This window comes from Taurulus bubalis, assembly GCF_910589615.1.
Source record: "Taurulus bubalis genome assembly, chromosome: 9".
Taxonomy (NCBI): domain Eukaryota; kingdom Metazoa; phylum Chordata; class Actinopteri; order Perciformes; family Cottidae; genus Taurulus; species Taurulus bubalis.
Window position 1 is genome coordinate 28,072,057 of NC_136597.1, and position 25,174 is coordinate 28,097,230.

Sequence of the window (25,174 nt, forward strand, 5' to 3'; positions counted from 1 at the left end):
TATGCAACCAAGCTGAAAAATAATGAAGACTACCGATTTCAAAAGAAACCGTTATTTCATGATCTCTGAAACACACAATGCCATCCTATTTATGACTAAATAAAGTACTGCTCGTTTTAAATGTGATAATTACATTCTTTGATTATTCCATTGTTTTTGTTTTATAAACTTGAGAATCCTCCGTGAGAAGATGATGAATTGACTAACCAAGAACGTATGAACTGCTTCTTTATGAATATTTACATAAAACAAATCAGGTAGAGGGATCTCTTCTGCCCCAATTTCATTGAAGTAGCCTTCAGATCAGATCTAACCTTCAGGGTTCATCAGAGGTCACTATATGACCTTAAGGGGTCATTATATGACCTTCAGGCTTCATCAGATGACTCAACAACATGTTCCATCACTTCATTTCATTTATTGGCATAAAGAGGTTTCATTGCAAAAGTATTCTCCAAATCCAAACCTGTAAGACTATCACACATGAAGGGGCTCAACTGTCAAAAATCAATGAAACGTATAAAAATATCCTCAGTGACGTCAGCCTCAGGAGCGGGTAGTGACGTTTACATCGAACTGATCCGCGTAAAGTCTTTAAAAAGAAAAAACACAACAAAGAACGTGACGGAGAGCGACCGAGATGTTTACTTCCGGGTTCGTCGACGTCACGTGGTCCTGTGAAAGGCCTCCTACGACACAGAGGCCTCGAGCTCGAGTAGATTAACCAGTTCATCTCGAATCCACTCTTTAAAACACACAGGAGCCTTTAAGCTGCTTCATAGTCCATCGAATATATAAATATATAAATTAAATCTACAAAATGGCGGCGGTGGGGACCACTCGGGGAGCCGTTGTTTCTCCTCCATTACGTTTAGTTAAAACCACCTTTCAGGAATAAATTATAAACAAATCAAAGAGTCCTTAACTGGAATTGGTAACATTGTTTATTTGAGGAATGAACATAAAAAACTCATGGGTACATTTCTTTTTCTTAAGATGCTCGAGCTACAAAACAGAATTAAAAAAAAAACGAAGTTCAGCGAATCACGCGGCCATCTTTGTTAGAGGGGGTGCGCGTGTTTTGAGAGACGCAGCCGAGCCACGTGAGGACGTCGCGCCGGGGCGGTGTTTACTCGTTGCTGTAGCTGTCGTACCCGTCCCTGTAGGACGAGCTGCGGTCACCGCCACCCTGAGACCGGTTGTCTCTGTAGCTGGAGTAGCCGCCGCCGCCTCCTCCTCCCCCGCCGCTGCTCCGGTACTGGTTCCCGTCAGACCGGTACTGGTAGCTCCGGTCATCGCCGTATCTGCCGCCGCCTCCCCCGCCGCGTCCGCCATATCCTCCTCCTCCTCGCGAGCCTCCCCCGCCATATCCTCCTCCTCGCGAGCCTCCCCCGCCGTATCCTCCTCCTCGCGAGTCTCTCCTACCGCCGCCATCTCCTCTTCCTCCTCCTCGCGAGTCTCTCCCGCCGCGCCCGCCCTTTCCCGCTTCGTCCACGCGGATCTGGCGGCCGTCCAGGTCCTTCCCGTCCATGCCGTCCATCGCGTCTTTGGCGTCCTCCGGGTTCTCGTATTTCACGAAGCCGAAGCCGCGGGATCTCTCCGTTTCTCGGTCCCGGATCACATCACATTTTTCGATGGTTCCGTACTTTCCGAAGGCCGCGGCCAGACTGTCCTCGTCGGTTTCGAAGCTCAAGCCCCCGATGAACAGTTTCCCCTCGTCCGACATGGCGATGCGTGATTTAAGGAACGAGAATCTGAGCGCGGCGGGTTGACAAAGAGATCTGGGTTACCTCGTTGCGACGGAAGAATGGCTTCTCGCTTCCGGTTCTGGTCATTTCAGGCGAAAGCAATCGATGAACGATCTTACTGTGACTAAGTGGTTGAACGTAGACAGAAAGACACATAGATAACCATAACATATAGGTATACATATGTATCATGATACATATAGGTAAATGTATCAAAATACAATATTAAAAATGCTTTACATGATTAAAAATAATAGAATAGCAGAGTAATGCGACTGGGTGGAACTGACGCGCAGAGGTGGTTGGGTCAGCCGGACGGGTGATGGGGTGCACGGGCCCTGATGGGAGGAGGCCGGACAGCCGGTGGGTTACGGCAGCCTCCGTGGGGGTTGGTCTTAGTTATGTTTTCATTTGATTTATTTTCCAGTTAGTGGACCGCTGCCTTGGTCTGTACGTTGTGTGTGTTGCCCATCATGGCCCAGGATCTGTGTCACTGGTTGCACCAACAATATTGCTGCTGCCCCAATAAAGAGCGATGTAGTTGCCCCAGTGTGAGTTTACCTCTGCAGCGTTAGAACCGACGGGTTGCTACACGAAGAAACATGTACAATATATACATAAGAGGATAGAATAAGAAATGAAATGCAGTATATGAAGGAAGTCAAACAAGGCCCAACTTGACCAGCTGAAATATTAAAGTTATAATTCAATAATTATCACATCGTCATTTGATTAACTGGACTTTTGTCTCGTTTTCCTATTGGTCAGACCCGGTCAGCTGACAGGGGCCGACAGTACTACATGTACCTCTGAGATGTAGTACAGCTAGAAGTACTACATGTACCTCTGAGATGTAGTACAGCTAGAAGTACTACATGTACCTCTGAGATGTAGTACAGCTAGAAGTACTACATGTACCTCTGAGATGTAGTACAGCTAGAAGTACTACATGTACCTCTGAGATGTAGTACAGCTAGAAGTACTACATGTACCTCTGAGATGTAGTACAGCTAGAAGTACTACATGTACCTCTGAGATGTAGTACAGCTAGAAGTACTACATGTACCTCTGAGATGTAGTACAGCTAGAAGTACTACATGTACCTCTGAGATGTAGTACAGCTAGAAGTACTACATGTACCTCTGAGATGTAGTACAGCTAGAAGTACTACATGTACCTCTGAGATGTAGTACAGTAAAGAGTACTACATGTACCTCTGAGATGTAGTACAGTAAAGAGTACTACATGTACCTCTGAGATGTAGTACATTTAAAGTGACGTATCATTTAGCCGTTCACAAGAACAAACGATCCTGAAGACAAACACAGATCATGTGAATAACTGTTTATATAACTTGGAAATACTTTCAATAATCTGTTAAACCTGCTGGAAAACTACCAACGTTACCTTTCTGAAAACTGCTGTAAAGTGATCAAACTGCTGTAAAGTGATCAAACTGCTGTAAAGTGATCAAACTGCTGTAAAGTGATCAAACTGCTGTAAAGTGATCAAACTGCTGTAAAGTGATCAAACTGCTGTAAAGTGATCAAACTGCTGTAAAGTGATCAAACTGCTGTATTTGATATTCTCTCTCTGGTGTTGTTCTGCTGCATATTTGATGAGATTATAATCTGCATATAAACCATAACAACATAAAGAGATAAGAGACATTGTTAGTGTGAGAACGTATTTAATTCATCATGTTAAAAAATGTTCTTGTTCTATTCTGCTCTGTAGCACTTTGAGATTGCTCAAATATAAAGTGCAATACAAATACAATGTATTATTATTATTTTTGAAACTGAACAAAGAAACAGTTTCGTAGCATGATACTCTGTTGTTTATGTTAATAAGGTAATATATGAACATATTGTTTACATTAATAAAGTAATATATGAACAGGTTGTTTATGTTAATAAAGTAATATATGAACATATTGTTTACATTAATAAAGTAATATATGAACAGGTTGTTTATGTTAATAAAGTAATATATGAACAGGTTGTTTATGTTAATAAAGTAATATATGAACAGATTGTTTATGTTAATAAGGTAATATATGAACATATTGTTTACATTAATAAAGTAATATATGAACAGGTTGTTTATGTTAATAAAGTAATATATGAACATATTGTTTACATTAATAAAGTAATATATGAACAGGTTGTTTATGTTAATAAAGTAATATATGAACATGTTGTTTATGTTAATAAAGTAATATATGAACATATTGTTTACATTAATAAAGTAATATATGAACATATTGTTTATGTTAATAAAGTAATATATGAACAGATTGTTTATGTTAATAAAGTAATATATGAACATATTGTTTATGTTAATAAAGTAATATATGAACATGTTTATGTTAATAAAGTAATATATGAACAGATTGTTTATGTTAATAAAGTAATATATGAACAGATTGTTTATGTTAATAAAGTAATATATGAACATGTTTATGTTAATAAAGTAATATATGAACATGTTTATGTTAATAAAGTAATATATGAACAGGTTGTTTATGTTAATAAAGTAATATATGAACATGTTGTTTATGTTAATAAAGTAATATATGAACATGTTGTTTATGTTAATAAAGTAATATATGAACATGTTGTTTATGTTAATAAAGTAATATATGAACAGATTGTTTATGTTAATAAAGTAATATATGAACAGATTGTTTATGTTAATAAAGTAATATATGAACATGTTTATGTTAATAAAGTAATATATGAACATGTTTATGTTAATAAAGTAATATATGAACATGTTGTTTATGTTAATAAAGTAATATATGAACATGTTGTTTATGTTAATAAAGTAATATATGAACAGATTGTTTATGTTAATAAAGTAATATATGAACAGATTGTTTATGTTAATAAAGTAATATATGAACAGGTTGTTTATGTTAATAAAGTAATATATGAACATGTTGTTTATGTTAATAAAGTAATATATGAACAGGTTGTTTATGTTAATAAAGTAATATATGAACATGTTTATGTTAATAAAGTAATATATGAACAGATTGTTTATGTTAATAAAGTAATATATGAACATGTTTATGTTAATAAAGTAATATATGAACAGGTTGTTTATGTTAATAAAGTAATATATGAACATGTTGTTTATGTTAATAAAGTAATATATGAACAGGTTGTTTATGTTAATAAAGTAATATATGAACAGGTTGTTTATGTTAATAAAGTAATATATGAACATGTTGTTTATGTTAATAAAGTAATATATGAACATGTTGTTTATGTTAATAAAGTAATATATGAACAGGTTGTTTATGTTAATAAAGTAATATATGAACATATTGTTTATGTTAATAAAGTAATATATGAACAGGTTGTTTATGTTAATAAAGTAATATATGAACATGTTTATGTTAATAAAGTAATATATGAACATGTTTATGTTAATAAAGTAATATATGAACAGGTTGTTTATGTTAATAAAGTAATATATGAACATGTTGTTTATGTTAATAAAGTAATATATGAACATGTTGTTTATGTTAATAAAGTAATATATGAACAGATTGTTTATGTTAATAAAGTAATATATGAACATGTTTATGTTAATAAAGTAATATATGAACATGTTTATGTTAATAAAGTAATATATGAACATGTTTATGTTAATAAAGTAATATATGAACATGTTTATGTTAATAAAGTAATATATGAACATGTTGTTTATGTTAATAAAGTAATATATGAACATGTTTATGTTAATAAAGTAATATATGAACAGGTTGTTTATGTTAATAAAGTAATATATGAACATGTTTATGTTAATAAAGTAATATATGAACATGTTGTTTATGTTAATAAAGTAATATATGAACATGTTGTTTATGTTAATAAAGTAATATATGAACAGGTTGTTTATGTTAATAAAGTAATATATGAACAGATTGTTTATGTTAATAAAGTAATATATGAACAGGTTGTTTATGTTAATAAAGTAATATATGAACAGGTTGTTTATGTTAATAAAGTAATATATGAACAGGTTGTTTATGTTAATAAAGTAATATATGAACATGCTGTTTATGTTAATAAAGTAATATATGAACAGGTTGTTTATGTTAATAAAGTAATATATGAACATGTTGTTTATGTTAATAAAGTAATATATGAACATGTTTATGTTAATAAAGTAATATATGAACATGTTTATGTTAATAAAGTAATATATGAACATGTTGTTTATGTTAATAAAGTAATATATGAACAGGTTGTTTATGTTAATAAAGTAATATATGAACAGGTTGTTTATGTTAATAAAGTAATATATGAACATGTTTATGTTAATAAAGTAATATATGAACATGTTGTTTATGTTAATAAAGTAATATATGAACAGGTTGTTTATGTTAATAAAGTAATATATGAACATGTTGTTTATGTTAATAAAGTAATATATGAACATGTTTATGTTAATAAAGTAATATATGAACATGTTTATGTTAATAAAGTAATATATGAACAGGTTGTTTATGTTAATAAAGTAATATATGAACAGGTTGTTTATGTTAATAAAGTAATATATGAACAGGTTGTTTATGTTAATAAAGTAATATATGAACATGTTGTTTATGTTAATAAAGTAATATATGAACATGTTTATGTTAATAAAGTAATATATGAACATGTTGTTTATGTTAATAAAGTAATATATGAACAGGTTGTTTATGTTAATAAAGTAATATATGAACATGTTGTTTATGTTAATAAAGTAATATATGAACATGTTTATGTTAATAAAGTAATATATGAACATGTTGTTTATGTTAATAAAGTAATATATGAACATGTTTATGTTAATAAAGTAATATATGAACATGTTGTTTATGTTAATAAAGTAATATATGAACAGATTGTTTATGTTAATAAAGTAATATATGAACATGTTGTTTATGTTGATAAAGTAATATATGAACAGATTGTTTATGTTAATAAAGTAATATATGAACATGTTGTTTATGTTAATAAAGTAATATATGAACATGTTTATGTTAATAAAGTAATATATAAACATGTTTATGTTAATAAAGTAATATATGAACATGTTTATGTTAATAAAGTAATATATGAACATGTTTATGTTAATAAAGTAATATATGAACATGTTGTTTATGTTAATAAAGTAATATATGAACATGTTGTTTATGTTAATAAAGTAATATATGAACAGATTGTTTATGTTAATAAAGTAATATATGAACATGTTGTTTATGTTAATAAAGTAATATATGAACATGTTTATGTTAATAAAGTAATATATGAACATGTTTATGTTAATAAAGTAATATATGAACATGTTGTTTATGTTAATAAAGTAATATATGAACAGATTGTTTATGTTAATAAAGTAATATATGAACATGTTGTTTATGTTAATAAAGTAATATATGAACATGTTTATGTTAATAAAGTAATATATGAACATGTTTATGTTAATAAAGTAATATATGAACATGTTGTTTATGTTAATAAAGTAATATATGAACATGTTTATGTTAATAAAGTAATATATGAACATGTTGTTTATGTTAATAAAGTAATATATGAACATGTTGTTTATGTTAATAAAGTAATATATGAACATGTTGTTTATGTTAATAAAGTAATATATGAACATGTTGTTTATGTTAATAAAGTAATATATGAACATGTTGTTTATGTTAATAAAGTAATATATGAACATGTTTATGTTAATAAAGTAATATATGAACATGTTTATGTTAATAAAGTAATATATGAACATGTTTATGTTAATAAAGTAATATATGAACATGTTGTTTATGTTAATAAAGTAATATATGAACATGTTGTTTATGTTAATAAAGTAATATATGAACATGTTTATGTTAATAAAGTAATATATGAACATGTTTATGTTAATAAAGTAATATATGAACATGTTGTTTATGTTAATAAAGTAATATATGAACATGTTTATGTTAATAAAGTAATATATGAACATGTTGTTTATGTTAATAAAGTAATATATGAACATGTTGTTTATGTTAATAAAGTAATATATGAACATGTTGTTTATGTTAATAAAGTAATATATGAACATGTTGTTTATGTTAATAAAGTAATATATGAACATGTTGTTTATGTTAATAAAGTAATATATGAACATGTTTATGTTAATAAAGTAATATATGAACATGTTTATGTTAATAAAGTAATATATGAACATGTTGTTTATGTTAATAAAGTAATATATGAACATGTTGTTTATGTTAATAAAGTAATATATGAACATGTTGTTTATGTTAATAAAGTAATATATGAACATGTTTATGTTAATAAAGTAATATATGAACATGTTGTTTATGTTGTCATGAGCAACACTGTAAGAACACAGGGACGAAGTATTTCAGATGATCTTTTGTAGTTCTTCTCGTGAGCGTTGTAGTTTCTGCGCTGCAGACTGACGTCACTACATCTCCTGCATCATAACTACGTCGTTAGTGAAAGTGGAGTCTGATCTTCTACACTCCTCTAGTTGTCGTTTCCTAACTCCTCATGAAGTCTCCTTCCCATCTTTTCTTGACCCTGTGACGTTTTCCACTGAGGTCAAGGAGAAGTGGTTAGGAAAGGCTGTGAGGAGGTCATGTTTTGACTATTGACTGCAGCCCATGTCTCTTATAACATTTTTCCTCGTGTCCTCTCTCCTTGTGTCCTCTCTCCTCGCATGGTTTCCTTGCGTCTCTGGTTGGAGGGAGTGGGATACAAGGAAAGGACATAAGTGAAGGAAACGGGGATGCAGTTAAGAGACTTGCACCCCTGTCTCCTCCTGTTAGAGGAGGAAACCAGAGGATGACTTCCTGTTGCAGCTCTTTATTTAACCTTTGACCCTCACCCTGAAGACACTGGTTCACGTCCCTGCACTGGGATTCAACCCCCGTGTTAACGTCTTGTCCTGACTGGTTCCTCTGTGAATACATTTCTTATTTTAAATCTATCTTTCTATCCATCTACCACCATTTAGTCACAGTTCGATCGTTCCTCGATTGCTTTCCCCTGAAAATACCGGAACCGGAAGCGAGAAGCATTCTTACGTCGCAACGAGGGAACCCGGATCTCTTTGTCAATCCGCCGCGCGCTCAGATTCGTTTGGACTCCGTTAAGTCACGCATCACCATGTCCATGTCGGAAGAGGGGAAACTGTTCATCGGGGGCTTGAGCGGCAATACCGAAGAGGAAGCCTTGAGAGAGGCCTTCGACAAGTATGGCCCCATCACGGACTGCGTCGTGATCATGGACAGAGAGACGCAGAGGTCTCGCGGCTTCGGCTTCGTGACATTCGAGAACCCGGAGGACGCCAAAGACGCGACGGATGGCATGGACGGAAAGGACCTGGACGGCCGCCAGATCCGCGTGAACGCGGCGAATAAGGGAAGGGGGGGCAGGCGCGGCGGCGGCGGCGGCGGCGGTTACGGTGAACGGAGCGGCGGCGGCGGCTATGGTGGCCGCGGCGGCGGGTACGGCGAACGGAGCGGCGGCTACGGGGGCGGTGGCGGCGGCGGCTACGGTGGCCGCGGCGGAGGCGGCGGCGGTGGCTACGGTGACCGGAGCGGCGGCTACGGTGACCGGAGCGGCGGCCGGAGCTTCAGTCGAGGCGGCGGATCCGAAGGGCGGTCCGACAGGAACCAGAGTAGCGGCTACTCACGCCAGTCCTACCGGGAGAGCTACGACAACAACGAGTAAACACCGCCCCGGCGCGACGTCCTCGCGCGGCCGCGGCTGCGTCTCTCAAACACGCGCACTATACAATTTTTTTGTAATTCTGTTTTTGTAGCTCGAGCATGTTAAAACGAAATGTACCCATGAGTTTTTTTTATGTTAATTCCTCTAATAAACCATGTTACCAATTCCCGTTAAGGACTCTTTGATTTGTTTATAGTTTAATGTATTTTATTTATTTTTAACTCTACGTGTTGGAGGAGCGAACAACGGCTCCTCGCGTGGTCCCGACCGCTGCCATTTTAGAGATTTATTTTGTATATTTGTATTTCCGATGGGCTTGTTTTTACTTTATTTATCCTCAAAGGACTTTTGGGGGGTTTTGTGCTAAATAAATGTGATTATGAAGCAACTTAAAGGCTCCTGTGTGTTTTAAAGAGTGGATTCAAGATGAACTGGTTAATCTACTCGAGCTCGAGGCTTCCATGTCGTAGGAGGCCTTTCACAGGACCCACGTGACGTCAACCAACCCGGAAGTAAACATCTCTTCTTTATTTATTAATGTGTGTGTGTATATATATGTGTATGTATATATATATATATATATATATATATATATATATATATATATATATATATATATATATATAAATAATTTAGTTATAACCATGTTTTAATGAGGGTGCCTGTTCAGATGTTGTTGTATAAAACATTTATTCAATTTAAAATACATTTTCATAAATTGACTAGCAAATGGCAAAATACATGAATTTACAGTTAATCTAACAAGCAGAGGAAAACAGACAAAGCATAAAATAAAAAGGGCACTAAAGCATAATTGTGTAACAATAAACATATATTGCTATTATTAATTGGAACATCCTTTCAGAGTTTTTATATATAATTCAAATTCTTTGTAAAAAAAACAAACACTGTTTTTGGTTTGTAAATTTACAATTGTGAATATATAATTAGGCAAAAATAATTAATAAATGTATAATATATGCATTTTCTTCAAATTTGCTGTCATAGCTGACAAATCCAAATATAACATGTTAATAAAATAATATAAAATCTTTGTACAAAACATCGTCTTTTTTCTGTTTAAAGACGTTACACCAGGGCTTTGTGTGAAATAATAAAGTCAAAGTAAAATCCATTAGCAAAAGTAAAGAACCTACGTTTCGTGATGCTGGTCACCGTTTCTTGCCTCAGCATCAAAGGTCGCTGTCAGTTTAGTTCTGAGGCAGATTTCTATTGAAATAATAACTGTGACTCCTCGGTGCTTTTTGAAATACATTTAGCAGAATAAAGAAAATTGGAATCGCTTTCAAGTAAACCAGATTCCATCAGACAAAAACAAATAAAATGTGCAGTCGCGTTGAACGATGCAAATAAAGTTACATCTGTGCAAAAAATAACTACTATTTGGAAAAACTTATTGTGGCTGCAAATAACCTGTTTGACACTGAATATCTATGGAAGATAACAATGCAGTGCAACCTGCGCAGACAAAAGTAAATGAGTGCAGATGTGTGAGCGTCACATTAACAGGATTAGAGGCGGCATGAGATGCTTTTAGAACCGGGTTGGAGGTTTGATCCCCGATGTCACGCTGGTCTCTGTTTGATCTGCTTTCAACCAGATCTGCCTCAGACGATCCTACCGGGTTACTAAATCTCCCTTAGAGACACACGGTGTACTACAGACACATGGTGTACTACAGACACACAGTGTACTACAGACACACAGTGTACTACAGACACACAGTGTACTACAGACACACGGTGTACTACAGACACATGTTGTACTACAGACACATGGTGTACTACAGACACATGGTGTACTACAGACACATGTTGTACTACAGACACACGGTGTACTACAGACACATGGTGTACTACAGACACACAGTGTACTACAGACACATGGTGTACTACAGACACATGTTGTACTACAGACACATGGTGTACTACAGACACACAGTGTACTACAGACACATGGTGTACTACAGACACATGGTGTACTACAGACACATGTTGTACTACAGACACATGGTGTACTACAGACACACGGTGTACTACAGACACATGGTGTACTACAGACACATGTTGTACTACAGACACACAGTGTACTACAGACACATGGTGTACTACAGACACATGTTGTACTACAGACACACAGTGTACTACAGACACATGGTGTACTACAGACACACAGTGTACTACAGACACATGTTGTACTACAGACACACGGTGTACTACAGACACATGGTGTACTACAGACACACAGTGTACTACAGACACATGTTGTACTACAGACACATGTTGTACTACAGACACATGTTGTACTACAGACACATGCTGTACTACAGACACATGGTGTACTACAGACACACAGTGTACTACAGACACATGGTGTACTACAGACACATGGTGTACTACAGACACATGTTGTACTACAGACACATGGTGTACTACAGACACACAGTGTACTACAGACACATGGTGTACTACAGACACATGTTGTACTACAGACACACAGTGTACTACAGACACATGGTGTACTACAGACACATGTTGTACTACAGACACACAGTGTACTACAGACACATGGTGTACTACAGACACACAGTGTACTACAGACACATGTTGTACTACAGACACACGGTGTACTACAGACACACGGTGTACTACAGACACATGGTGTACTACAGACACACAGTGTACTACAGACACATGTTGTACTACAGACACATGCTGTACTACAGACACATGGTGTACTACAGACACATGTTATACTACAGACACATGTTGTACTACAGACACATGCTGTACTACAGACACATGCTGTACTACAGACACATGTTGTACTACAGACACATGCTGTACTACAGACACATGTTGTACTACAGACACATGTTGTACTACAGACACATGCTGTACTACAGACACATGTTGTACTACAGACACATGTTATACTACAGACACATGCTGTACTACAGACACACAGTGTACTACAGACACATGTTGTACTACAGACACATGCTGTACTACAGACACATGTTGTACTACAGACACATGTTATACTACAGACACATGCTGTACTACAGACACATGTTATACTACAGACACATGCTGTACTACAGACACATGTTGTACTATAGACACATGCTGTACTACAGACACATGTTGTACTACAGACACATGCTGTACTACAGACACATGTTGTACTACAGACACATGGTGTACTACAGACACATGGTGTACTACAGACACATGTTGTACTACAGACACACGGTGTACTACAGACACATGGTGTACTACAGACACACAGTGTACTACAGACACATGGTGTACTACAGACACATGTTGTACTACAGACACATGGTGTACTACAGACACACAGTGTACTACAGACACATGGTGTACTACAGACACATGGTGTACTACAGACACATGTTGTACTACAGACACATGGTGTACTACAGACACACAGTGTACTACAGACACATGGTGTACTACAGACACATGTTGTACTACAGACACACAGTGTACTACAGACACATGGTGTACTACAGACACACAGTGTACTACAGACACATGGTGTACTACAGACACACAGTGTACTACAGACACATGTTGTACTACAGACACACAGTGTACTACAGACACACGGTGTACTACAGACACATGGTGTACTACAGACACACAGTGTACTACAGACACATGTTGTACTACAGACACATGTTGTACTACAGACACATGCTGTACTACAGACACATGGTGTACTACAGACACATGTTGTACTACAGACACATGCTGTACTACAGACACATGCTGTACTACAGACACATGTTGTACTACAGACACATGCTGTACTACAGACACATGTTGTACTACAGACACATGTTGTACTACAGACACATGCTGTACTACAGACACATGTTGTACTACAGACACATGTTATACTACAGACACATGCTGTACTACAGACACACAGTGTACTACAGACACATGTTGTACTACAGACACATGCTGTACTACAGACACATGTTGTACTACAGACACATGTTATACTACAGACACATGCTGTACTACAGACACATGTTATACTACAGACACATGCTGTACTACAGACACATGTTGTACTATAGACACATGCTGTACTACAGACACATGTTGTACTACAGACACATGCTGTACTACAGACACATGTTGTACTACAGACACATGCTGTACTACAGACACATGTTGTACTACAGACACATGCTGTACTACAGACACGTTATACTACAGACACATGTTGTACTACAGACACATGTTATACTCTACAGACACACGGTGTACACTACAGACACACAGTGTACTACAGACACACTACAGACACACATTGTACTACAGACACACGTACACTACAGACACACGTTGTACTACAGACACACAGTGTACACTACAGACACGGTGTTCACTACAGACACACGGTGTACACTACAGACACACGTACTACAGACACACGTTATACACTACAGACACACGTTGTACTACAGACACACATTGTACACTACAGACACACGTTGTACTACAGACACACATTGTACACTACAGACACACGTTGTACTACAGACACACGTTGTACACTACAGACACACGTTGTACTACAGACACACGTTGTACACTACAGACACATGTTGTACTACAGACACACATTGTACACTACAGACACACGTACTACAGACACACGTTGTACTACAGACACACGTTGTACACTACAGACACACGGTGTACACTACAGACACACGTTGTACTACAGATTATATACACACACACATAGACAGACACACGGTGTACACTACAGACACACGGTGTACACTACAGACACACGTTGTACTACAGATTATATACACACACACATAGACAGACACACGTTGTACACTACAGACACACGGTGTACACTACAGACACACGTTGTACTACAGATTATATACACACACACATAGACAGACACACGGTGTACACTACAGACACACGTTGTACTACAGATTATATACACACACACATAGACAGACACACACACACATACACTCACCTAAAGGATTAATAGGAACACCTGTTCAATTTCTCATTAATGCAATTATCTAATCAACCAATCACATGGCAGTTGCTTCAATGCATGTAGGGGTGTGGTCCTGGTCAAGACAATCTCCTGAACTCCAAAGTGAATGTCAGAATGGGAAAGAAAGGTGATTTAAGCAATTTTGAGCGTGGCATGGTTGTTGGTGGCTACAATTTGCAAGAGCTCACCAAAATTGGACAGTTGAAGACTGGAAAAATGTTGCCTGGTCTGAGTCTTGAGTCTTGATTTCTGTTAAGACATTCAGATGGTAGTCAGAATTTGGTGTAAACAGAATGAGAACATGGATCCATCATGCCTTGTTACCACTGTGCAGGCTGGTGGTGGTGTAATGGTGTGGGGATGTTTTCTTGGCACACTTTAGGCCCCTTAATGCCAATTGGGCATCGTTTAAATGCCACGGCCTACCTGAGCATTGTTCCTGACCATGTCCATCCCTTTATGGCCACCATGTACCATCCTCTGATGGCTACTTCCAGCAGGATAATGCACCATGTCACAAAGCTCCAATCATTTCTAATTGGTTTCTTGAACATGACGATGAGTTCACTGTACTAAAATGGCCCCCACAGTCACCAGATCTCAACCCAATAGTGCATCTTTGGGATGTGATGGAACGGGAGCTTCGTGCCCTGGATGTGCATCCCACAAATCTCCATCAACTGCAAGATGCTATCCTATCAATATGGGCCAACATTTCTAAAGAATGCCTTCAGCACCTTGTTGAGTCAATGCCACGTAGAATTAAGGCAGTTCTGAAGGCAAAAGGGGGTCAAACACAGTATTAGTATGGTGTTCCTAATAATCCTTTAGGTGAGTGTATACACACACACACACACACACACACACACACACACACACACACACACACACACACATATATATACACACACATAGACAGACTGACACACACACACACAAAGACAGACAGACACAGACACACACACACACACACACACACACACACTCACACTCACACACAGATATATACACACATAGACAGACAGACACACACACACAGACAGCCAGACACAGACACACACACACTCACACACACGCACACACACAGACAAACATTTTATTTCAGCTTCCAACGCATTTTCCAGTTATACAATCAAACTGGTTCAAAACAATAAATAAATATTTTACAAAACACTCCACAAGGGAACATGTACAGCAGCATTTATACAGACAGGTCAGTAATACAATATACAACATGCACAATATATACAAAAAAATAGTAAAAATGCACAATATATACATAAAATAAAATAATTCTTATTGACAATTTATGAAATCGTACATGCCAATAGTTGAAGAAACAATTCTAATATATACAAATAAATACACAGTCACAGTCACAAAGTAAATAAAACACTTCCGGTGTCCGTTAAACGTATTTCCGGTTTAGATAGCGCTCTCCTGATAGCTGGAGGACGACAAAGGACTACAAAGATGGAGGAGAAGGCGTTAGAAGTCTACGGGGAGAGGAACGCCAACAGGCCAGATGCTTTAATCTGATTTAATGACGCACGCAGTTAGCTGCTGGAGCCGAAGATAAATATGAGATTTATTGAATGGAGTCTGGTGAGAGTGGAGTAAAGGCCACATTTGAGACTTTATACATAATAAAGGAATTATTGAATGGAGTTTGGTGTATATTTATTACTATAAATATGTATATCTATACTATATTGCTATATATATATATATATATATATATATATATATATATATATATATATATATATATATATATATATATATATATATATATATATATATAACTGTCTATCTATATGTGTTATTATAATAATGCATATGTATATTATATTGATATTGATCTATATGTATTATACAAATATATTACTATCTATCTGTATTTATTATAAATATGTATATATATTATATTGATATATAAGTATTATTATTATTATCTATATTATATTGATATCCGTCTGTCTATCTATATTTATTATAAATATGTATATCTATCTATCTTTATTTATTATAAATATGTGTATATATATTATATTGATACATATCTATATGTATTATTCTAAATATTGATATGTATATTATATTTATATCTATCTATATGTATTATACATTTGTATATCTATATTATATTGATATATATCTGTCTATATTTATTATAAATATGTATATCTATATTATATTGATATCAATATAAATTATATATTGATATCAATATGTATTATTATAAATATGCATATCTATATTATTATATCCACCATTTAGTCACAGTAAGATCGTTCTTCGATTGCTTCCCCCTGAAAATACCGGAAACGGAAGCGAGAAGCATTCTTACGTCGCAACGACGGTACCCGGATCTCTTTGTAAACCCGCCGCGCGCTCAGATTCGTGCATCATCATGTCGGAAGAGGGGAAACTGTTCATCGGAGGCTTGAGCTTCGAAACCGACCAGGATGGTCTGGCCGAGGCCTTCGGGAAGTACGGACAAATCACAGACTGCGTGGTGATCAAGGACCGAGAAACGCAACGATCTCGCGGCTTCGGCTTCGTTACGTTCGACAACCCGGAGGACGCCAAAGACGCGGAGAAGGGCATGAACGGGACGGACCTGGACAACCGCACCATCCGCGTGAACGTAGCGGAGAGGGGAAGGGAGAGGGGCGGCTACCGAGGCGGCCGCGGCGACCGGAGCTACGGTGGCGGCGAACGGAGCAGCGGTGGCTACGGCGGCGGCGACCGGAGCTACGGCGGCGGACGCGGTGGGAGCAGCTACCGCGGCGGCGGGAGCAGCTACGGCAGCAGCTACGGCGGCGGCAGCGACCGGAGCTACGGCGGCGGCAGCGACCGGAGCTACGGCGGCGGCAGCGATCGCAGCTACGGCGGCGGCAGCGACCGGAGCTATGGCGGCGGTGGTGACCGGAGCTACGGTGGTGGTGGTGGCCGCAGCTACGGCGGCGGTGGCGGCCGTCAATCTGACGGGAACCAGTACCAGAGTAGCGGCTACTCACGCCAGTCCTACCGGGACAGCAACGAGTAAACACCGCCCCGGCGCGACGTCCTCACGTGGCCCGGCCGCGTCTCTCAAACACGCGCACTCCTCTAACAAAGATGGCCGCGTGATCCGCTGAGCTTCGTTTTTTATTCTGTTTTTTTGTAGCTCGAGCATCTTAAGAAAAGAAATGTACCCTTGAGTTTTTTTATGTTCATTCCTCAAATAAACAATGTTACCAATTCCAGTTAAGGACTCTTTGATTTGTTTATAATTTATTCCTGAAAGGTGGTTTTGTTAACTCGACGTTATGGAGGAGCAACAACGGCTCCCCGCGTGGACCGCCGCCATTTTAGAGATTTATTTTATAAACTTGTATTTCCGAAGGGCTTTCTACTTTATTTATCCTCTACAGACTTTTTGGGGGTCTTATGCTAAATAAGTGGTACTATGAAGCAGCTTAAAGGCTCCTGTGTGTTTTAAAGAGTGGATTCGAGATGAACTGGTTAATCTACTCGAGCTCGAGGCCTCTGTGTCGTAGGAGGCCTTTCACAGGACCACGTGACGTCGACGAACCCGGAAGTAAACATCTCGGTCGCTCTCCGTCACGTTCTTTGTTGTGTTTTTTCTTTTTAAAGACTTTACGCGGATCAGTTCGATGTAAACGTCACTACCCGCTCCTGAGGCTGACGTCACTGAGGATATTTTTATACGTTTCATTGATTTTTCACAAAGCCTTTGACACAGTTGAGCCTCTTCATGTGTGATAGTGATTATATAACAACAGTTATATAATGAACCCTGAAGGTTATATAATGACCTCTGTTAAGAAGTGTAACACATTTAAATCTAAATTTAACCTTTTGAGCAGCTCAACCTAAACTCTGACTGACTCTTTTTTTGGCTTTTTCAGTTCTCTAATGTATTGATTATCTTTGGCAAATTCTACATTCGTAAGTTTACAATCCAAAGACCTATTTTTGTGTTTTTTTTTTATTTTTTACAAAGAGTTTGAAATGTATATAAAAACGGTGAAAGGCAGTTGTAACAAAAAGTCCACGAGAACAGTAGTGAATGCGGTGCTTATGAAATATGTTTAATATACGATCACAGTCTGTGTCCTCTTTATTTTAATTTCATGCTGTTTTTCTGTCTGTCCTTTTGTTCTGCGGTTTCCCTTGTGGATTCTTACTCTGACTGCATTTACATGTATTTTGACATTTTTTATTGACAATTTCAGATATTGTACATGAGGACATTAGCGAGGACACTTGGTGAGGACTCTTAGCGAGGACAAGAGGGAACGACAGCGTTGGAGGTAGACGTGTCGATGCCTGTTCAAAACTACAAATAAATCCTTTACAAAATACTCCAGTTGTCATATATGTGTATTATACATCTTTATTAATCTGATGTCAGCTGTGGAACTCATACTCTCTCTCTGCCACTAAAATGACTTCTTTAAATCTTGTAAATGTGCTCGTAAGATTCTTGGAAATGAGTCGCATGAACACGTTTGTCTAATGCCGTGTTCACACCGGACGCGAGGCGAATTTGCGGCGCGACCGGTTTACATGTAAAGTCAATCCACAGACGCGCTGCGGCGCGAATTTGCGGCGAGATAGACGCGTTGGAGGCGGCGCGAACAGAACGTTTGACCTGGGGCGAACAAAGCGAAGGACGCGGCGCGAATTCGCGTGAGTTGAATTCTCCCAACTCTGGCGGAGAAATCGCGTGACGCAAAGTTGCGGCAGCCAATCAGCGTTGAGAATCAGCGTTGAGAAGCTCCGCCCGTCACCACCGCCGTCTCCCCGTTTCTGAATGAATCTGCTGCTGCTCCGCCTGAACCAGCGCTGATAGCGGCTTCATTGAGACGCTGTTGTGGGACTACGGATAATATTATGAACCCAGACACCATGGAGTTTGATGTTCCGACATATGTGGAGTTTACACAAAAAGTATAAAGCAGAACTGGTGGTTATTTCCATGGTGGATGGCATAATTGGTATCGTTTTACGGAGATACGCGAGACGCAGTTCCTGGAGGAGTCGGTGAAATTCACCGAGCTGTGTGCGGCTACGGATGATGTTATGAACCCAAACACGAGGGCGTTTCATGTTCCCACATGTTTGGGACTTCCACAACAAGTATAAAGCAGAACTAGTGGTTATTTATTCCATGGTCGATAGCGGAAATGAAAGCTTCGTCGCTTGTCTCTCACAGAGGCAAGCGACAGAGCTAAGCCACGCCCCTTTGGTCGCACCGCGAATTCGCGAATTCGCGTTTGGTGTGAACGCCCTCTTTCTACTCGCGCGAGTAAACTTCCGAGGTGGACGCGGCGCCGCAAAATCGCGTCGCGTCCGGTGTGAACACGGCATAAGTGACCAAACGCGAGGAAAAGAAGGGTCCGTACATCATGAAAAACCTGGAAAAGTCATGGAAAACAATGAAATCCCAAAGGCTTTGGAAAAGTCATGAAAATTTGTTGTATTCATGTGTTCATGTTGATCATTTAAACTGAGTTTGAAATAATGAATATGCTTTTAAAAGAAATCTATAAGCAGTATGCCTGCTTATAGATTTCTTTTCATTCTCGCACCTTAACAAGTAACATGCCGACCGCGTCCCTGAGCTACTGTGGTAGCATCAGAGCGCTGCTGCTAGCGGAGCTACTGTGGTAGCATCAGAGCGCTGCTGCTAACGGAGCTACTGTGGTAGCATCAGAGCGCTGCTGCTAGCGGAGCTACTGTGGTAGCATCAGAGCGCTGCTGCTAGCGGAGCTACTGTGGTAGCATCAGAGCGCTGCTGCTAGCGAAGCTACTGTGGTAGCATCAGAGCGCTGCTGCTAGCGGAGCTACTGTGGTAGCATCAGAGCGGTGCTGCTAGCGGAGCTACAGTGCAAAATTGTAACTAGATTACTTTACTAGTTACTGCATTTGAAAAGTAACTTCACTACTAGTTACTTTACTTTCCATTTTTTTAAGCAAATGTCCAAATTAACTGCAAAGATACCTGGACAAACATCATGGCCCTACTTTATTAACATAAACATGTTCATATATTACTTTATTAACATAAACAACCTGTTCATATATTACTTTATTAACATAAACATGTTCATATATTACTTTTTTAACGAGGTTGGAATATAAATGAAAGAAGGAATATTAAAGTGTATTTTAAAGCTACTAAACTGTCTCTCTCTTCAGTTTCTAACATGATGAATTAAATACGTTCTCACACTAACAATGTCTCATATCTCTTTATGTTGTTATGGTTTATATGCAGATTATAATCTCATCAAAAGAATATGTACACAACAGTTTATGGATCACTTTATTCACATGATCTGTTTATCTTCATGATCGTCTGTTCTCGTGAACGGCCGAATGATACGTCACTTTAAAGGTTAACTCCTTTCCTTTCGTAAAGGCAGGTCCAGTGCGTCCAATGCTAAAGGAGCTAAATGAGCTACAATAGGAAGCATTGAAGCTCCTCTCCTTTGCGGTTAGAGGACTCCACCCGCTCTCATCATGGCGGCCAGCGAGGTACTTCCGGCCATTTCCCTCGGTGAGATCCTTCCTCACCAGAACGTTCCACCGCAGCCATGTTCTGCTCCGAGGGGGAGGAGCCATGCACGAGGAGCCACGAGCGCGAGCTTCCAGGAAGTGCCTTAACGCTGGACCCGCCCCCTTATGTTCATCCGCTATGTGATTGGACGATGCTGCTGCGCGGACTGATATCTGCGGTTTCTTACCAGAGTGAAGACGATCACAGAATAAACTCAAGTTAGATAGATGTTTACTTTATTTATCACAGTAGCAAGGCACTTACATACGAGACGCAACCAATACTATTACAATTAAAATATCACAAAAAATATCACAAATACAAAATACTCAATATATACAACAAAACATATGTATATGTACATACATATATTTATATATATGTATGTATACCCTTATGTGTTTATTTGTATCTGTATGTACATGTATTGTGCGCATCTTTTCTTTATATGCATATCTAGAAAATCAATAACCATTTGATTACAAAACAACTTGTATTATGTATATAATTAAAATCAGAGAGCTGGAGAGAGAACACACTTTTACAACAAGCCTCGTCTTTCATTCAGTCACGTGAGGCTGATCATTCCTCACGTCGGTGTGATGAGTTTTATAAATTAAGAGAAACCATAGTCATATTGTGGGTTATTTAATAATAATATCACAATCAGAATTTCAAAACAAACGCATTCTGCTGGTAGAAATCAATCCTGCGCGTGAGAGCAGGACAGTATGAATACCACACACTGCATATCTATATTATATTGCTATCTATCTATATTTATTATTATAAATGTGTACATCTATATATCTATCTATCTATCCATATGTATTATTATGAATATGTATATTTCATTGCTGTCTGTCTATCGCTCTTTCTGTCTACGTTCCACCACTGAGTCACAGTTCGATCGTTCCTCGATTGCTTTTCCCTGAGTATACCGGAAGCGAGGAGCATTCTTACGTCGCAACGAGGGAACCCGGATCTCTTTGTCAACCCGCCGCGCGCTCAGATTCGTTTGGACTCTCGTCAGTTAAGTCACGCATCACCATGTCGGACGAGGGGAAACTGTACGTCGGAGGCTTGAGCTTCAATACCGACCAAGAGAGTCTGGCCGCGGCCTTCGGGAAATATGGACAAATCACCGACTGCGTCGTGATCATGGACCGAGAAACTGGCTCCTCTCGCGGCTTCGGCTTCGTTACATTCGATAACGTGGAGGACGCCAAAGAGGCGGAGAAAGGCATGAACGGGACCGACCTGGACCGCCGCACCATCCGCGTGAACCCGGCAACTAAAGGAGGCGGCGGCGGACGGGGAGGCGGCGGAGGAGGCTACGGTGGCGGCGGCTACGGCGGTGGCGGCGGCCAACGGAGCTACGGTGGCGGCGGCGGCTATGGCGGCGGCGGTGGCTACGGCGGCGGCGGCCAACGGAGCGGCGGCGGCGGCTATGGCGGCGGCGGAGGTGGCTATGGCGGCGGCGGCGGAGGCTACGGCGGCGGCGGTGGTTACCGCGGGGGCCGGAACTCCGGTCAAGACTCTGACAGGAACCAGTACTAGGGTACCCGACGCGGCCGCAGCGGTTACTCCAGCCACCCAAACGGGCCAACCTAACGGGACAGCAACGAGTAAACACCGCCCCGGCGCGGCGTCCTCACGTGGCTCGGCTGCGTCGCTCAAACACGCGCTCTCCCTCTAACAAAGATGGCCGCGATGCTGAGCTTCGTTTTTTTTTTTTTATTCTGTTTTTGTAGCTCGAGCATGTTAAGAAAAGAAATGTACCCATGAGTTTATGTTCACATTCCTCAAATAAACAATGTTACCATTCCAGTTAAGGACTCTTTGATTTTTGTATATTTTATTCCTCAAAGGTGGTTTTGTTAACTCTGTGATGGAGGCTCGAACAACGGCTTGCCGCGTGGTCCCGACCGCTGCCATTTTATAGATGTATTTTTTTTTTAATAGATATACATATGTAAGTTATGTAGGAGCGAACTGTGTTTTTTTTTTTTTTTAAAGAGTATTCGAGATGAACTAGTTAATCTAATCGTGCGCGAGGCCTTTGTGGGTACATCCCACGTCTCTTAATGGTAGTTTCTTCGCGCCTCCATTTACCGGAAGCGGGTCTGCGCCGCCATGTTGTCTGCCTTCCCAAAGCTCTGCTTCGAGGGGGGGAGGAGCCTCGAGCGCGGGCTTCCAGGAAACGCCCCTTCATTGTTCATCCGTCACGTGATCGGACGCTGCAGAGTTTCATACCAGTCATATAGTATATGTTATAATTAGATAAGTTATATATTAGATTTGTTTTCTTATTCACCATCTGGTTAGAGTATGTTCATTGTAGGTCTGAACAACAAAAGGGCCACAAACAACTTTCTCCATTTATACAAAGATTTGTCTTTACTTGATCTGTTTCCCTCCAACTTTAATTATGTAAATAATTAAAGTTTGAGAGCTGGTGAGAGGAAACACTTTTACAAGTATCATATTTAAAAGAAACCATAATCTTGTGGGTTATTTTATGTCACAATCAGAATTTCAGAACATACAGACGTAAATAATTAATAAATAAGACAAATGCTTTCAAGCAGTCGAAATCAATCCTGCACTTATGAACAGAATACAGTTTGTATACATGTACACTGTGTATAAATACCACACGCGCTGTGTATAAATACCACACTGTGTATAAATACTATGCACTGTGTATAAATACTACACTGTATAAATACCTGTGTATAAATACTCACTGCAGTGTATTTAACAGGTAACAGAGAACACGTTCCACTCTGATAATTGTCTTTATTAATAACAAAGTTGTTTAAAACTATTAAATCAACTGAAAACATTATACGAACATTTGTATGAATATTTTAAGAGGATTTTTATTAGAACGTTCTCTAAAAACTGTCTCTTCTTCACCTGTCAAACATAACTCATCATCACTCATCCTTCAGTCTCTAAAGTCGACCACAGGAGGTTGTGTTGTGTTATGAGGTAATAATAGTTGAAGGAAGGATAGATTATATAATTGCACATGAAGGACGACATGCAGCGTCCATACAGGTTATATTTAGGAGAGTACACTTTTAGACTTTCATATTTTTCTGTGATCATTCAACAATATGTTTTGAAATTCTTATTGTTACATCATTATAAAATAACCCACAATAAGATTAGGGTTTCTCTTCAATTACAGCTGCATCATTTAAAAGAAGAAAAGAAAAAAGCCCCAAACTGCTGTATTTGGATGTATTGAACACCATAAGTAATATACAAGTGAAATATATGGTTTGGAACATGAGAAAATTAAAATATCACAGATGTGCGCTAATGCAAATGTTGGAGTCCTCGCCTGAATGTTCTCTGTTCTAAACCCTCTCTAACTTTGTTCTGCTTCACTTTATCAAAGTCAACCTTTGCAGAGAGAATGTTCACATATTGAGCTATGATTTGGGTTAGAGAATGTTCACATATTGAGCTATGATTTGGGTTAGAGAATGTTCACATATTGAGCTATGATTTGGGTTAGAGAATGTTCACATATTGAGCTATGATTTGGGTTAGAGAATGTTCACATATTGAGCTATGATTTGGGTTAGAGTTGGACCTTACAGCTGCATCATTTCAAATAAATAATCATCCTGAAAGTGATTTTTTTATAGGCGGACCTGAAACCTTTTAATTTTTTCTGTGTGTCATCTTCATTTACTCTTAACCAGTAACATATAGACTGATATTTACACATCTGAACAACATCTCACATGTGTACCTTTTATTATAACACCAACATTATTCAAATAGCCCTAGTGGTTGCAGAGATACACCTTTTTTAGTTTGGGGATGACATTTTAGAGCAGAGGCCTAACAATAGGTTGGTTTTCTTAATGGGTTAGAATATAAACCAGACATAATATGTGTTGAAGAGACAAGGCTAAGTGATCATCACCCCACTTTCTGTAGTGGTGGAAGTGGAAGCAGTGTGGGGTCAGAAGACTCAGCAGAAAAGA

General features: G+C 38.4%; 3 protein-coding genes across 3 annotated transcripts; 2 read left to right on the forward strand and 1 right to left on the reverse strand.

Annotated features, from left to right (window-relative positions):
• Positions 1 to 926: 926 nt before the first annotated feature.
• On the reverse strand, positions 927 to 1,804 carry LOC306741582 (uncharacterized protein). The gene has a single exon (XM_079223887.1). The coding sequence runs from the start codon at positions 1,724 to 1,726 to the stop codon at positions 1,130 to 1,132; it is 597 nt and encodes a 198-aa protein (XP_079080013.1). The 5' UTR covers positions 1,727 to 1,804; the 3' UTR covers positions 927 to 1,129.
• Positions 1,805 to 8,876: 7,072 nt separating this feature from the next.
• LOC306741583 (uncharacterized protein) lies at positions 8,877 to 9,668 on the forward strand. The gene has a single exon (XM_079223888.1). The coding sequence runs from the start codon at positions 8,933 to 8,935 to the stop codon at positions 9,497 to 9,499; it is 567 nt and encodes a 188-aa protein (XP_079080014.1). The 5' UTR covers positions 8,877 to 8,932; the 3' UTR covers positions 9,500 to 9,668.
• A 7,303-nt stretch (positions 9,669 to 16,971) lies between these two features.
• LOC306741193 (uncharacterized protein) lies at positions 16,972 to 22,994 on the forward strand. The gene is made up of 2 exons (XM_079223444.1): positions 16,972 to 17,638; positions 22,112 to 22,994. Exons 1-2 carry the CDS (start codon positions 17,004 to 17,006, stop codon positions 22,722 to 22,724), a joined length of 1,248 nt encoding a protein of 415 aa, XP_079079570.1. The 5' UTR covers positions 16,972 to 17,003; the 3' UTR covers positions 22,725 to 22,994.
• Positions 22,995 to 25,174: the final 2,180 nt, after the last annotated feature.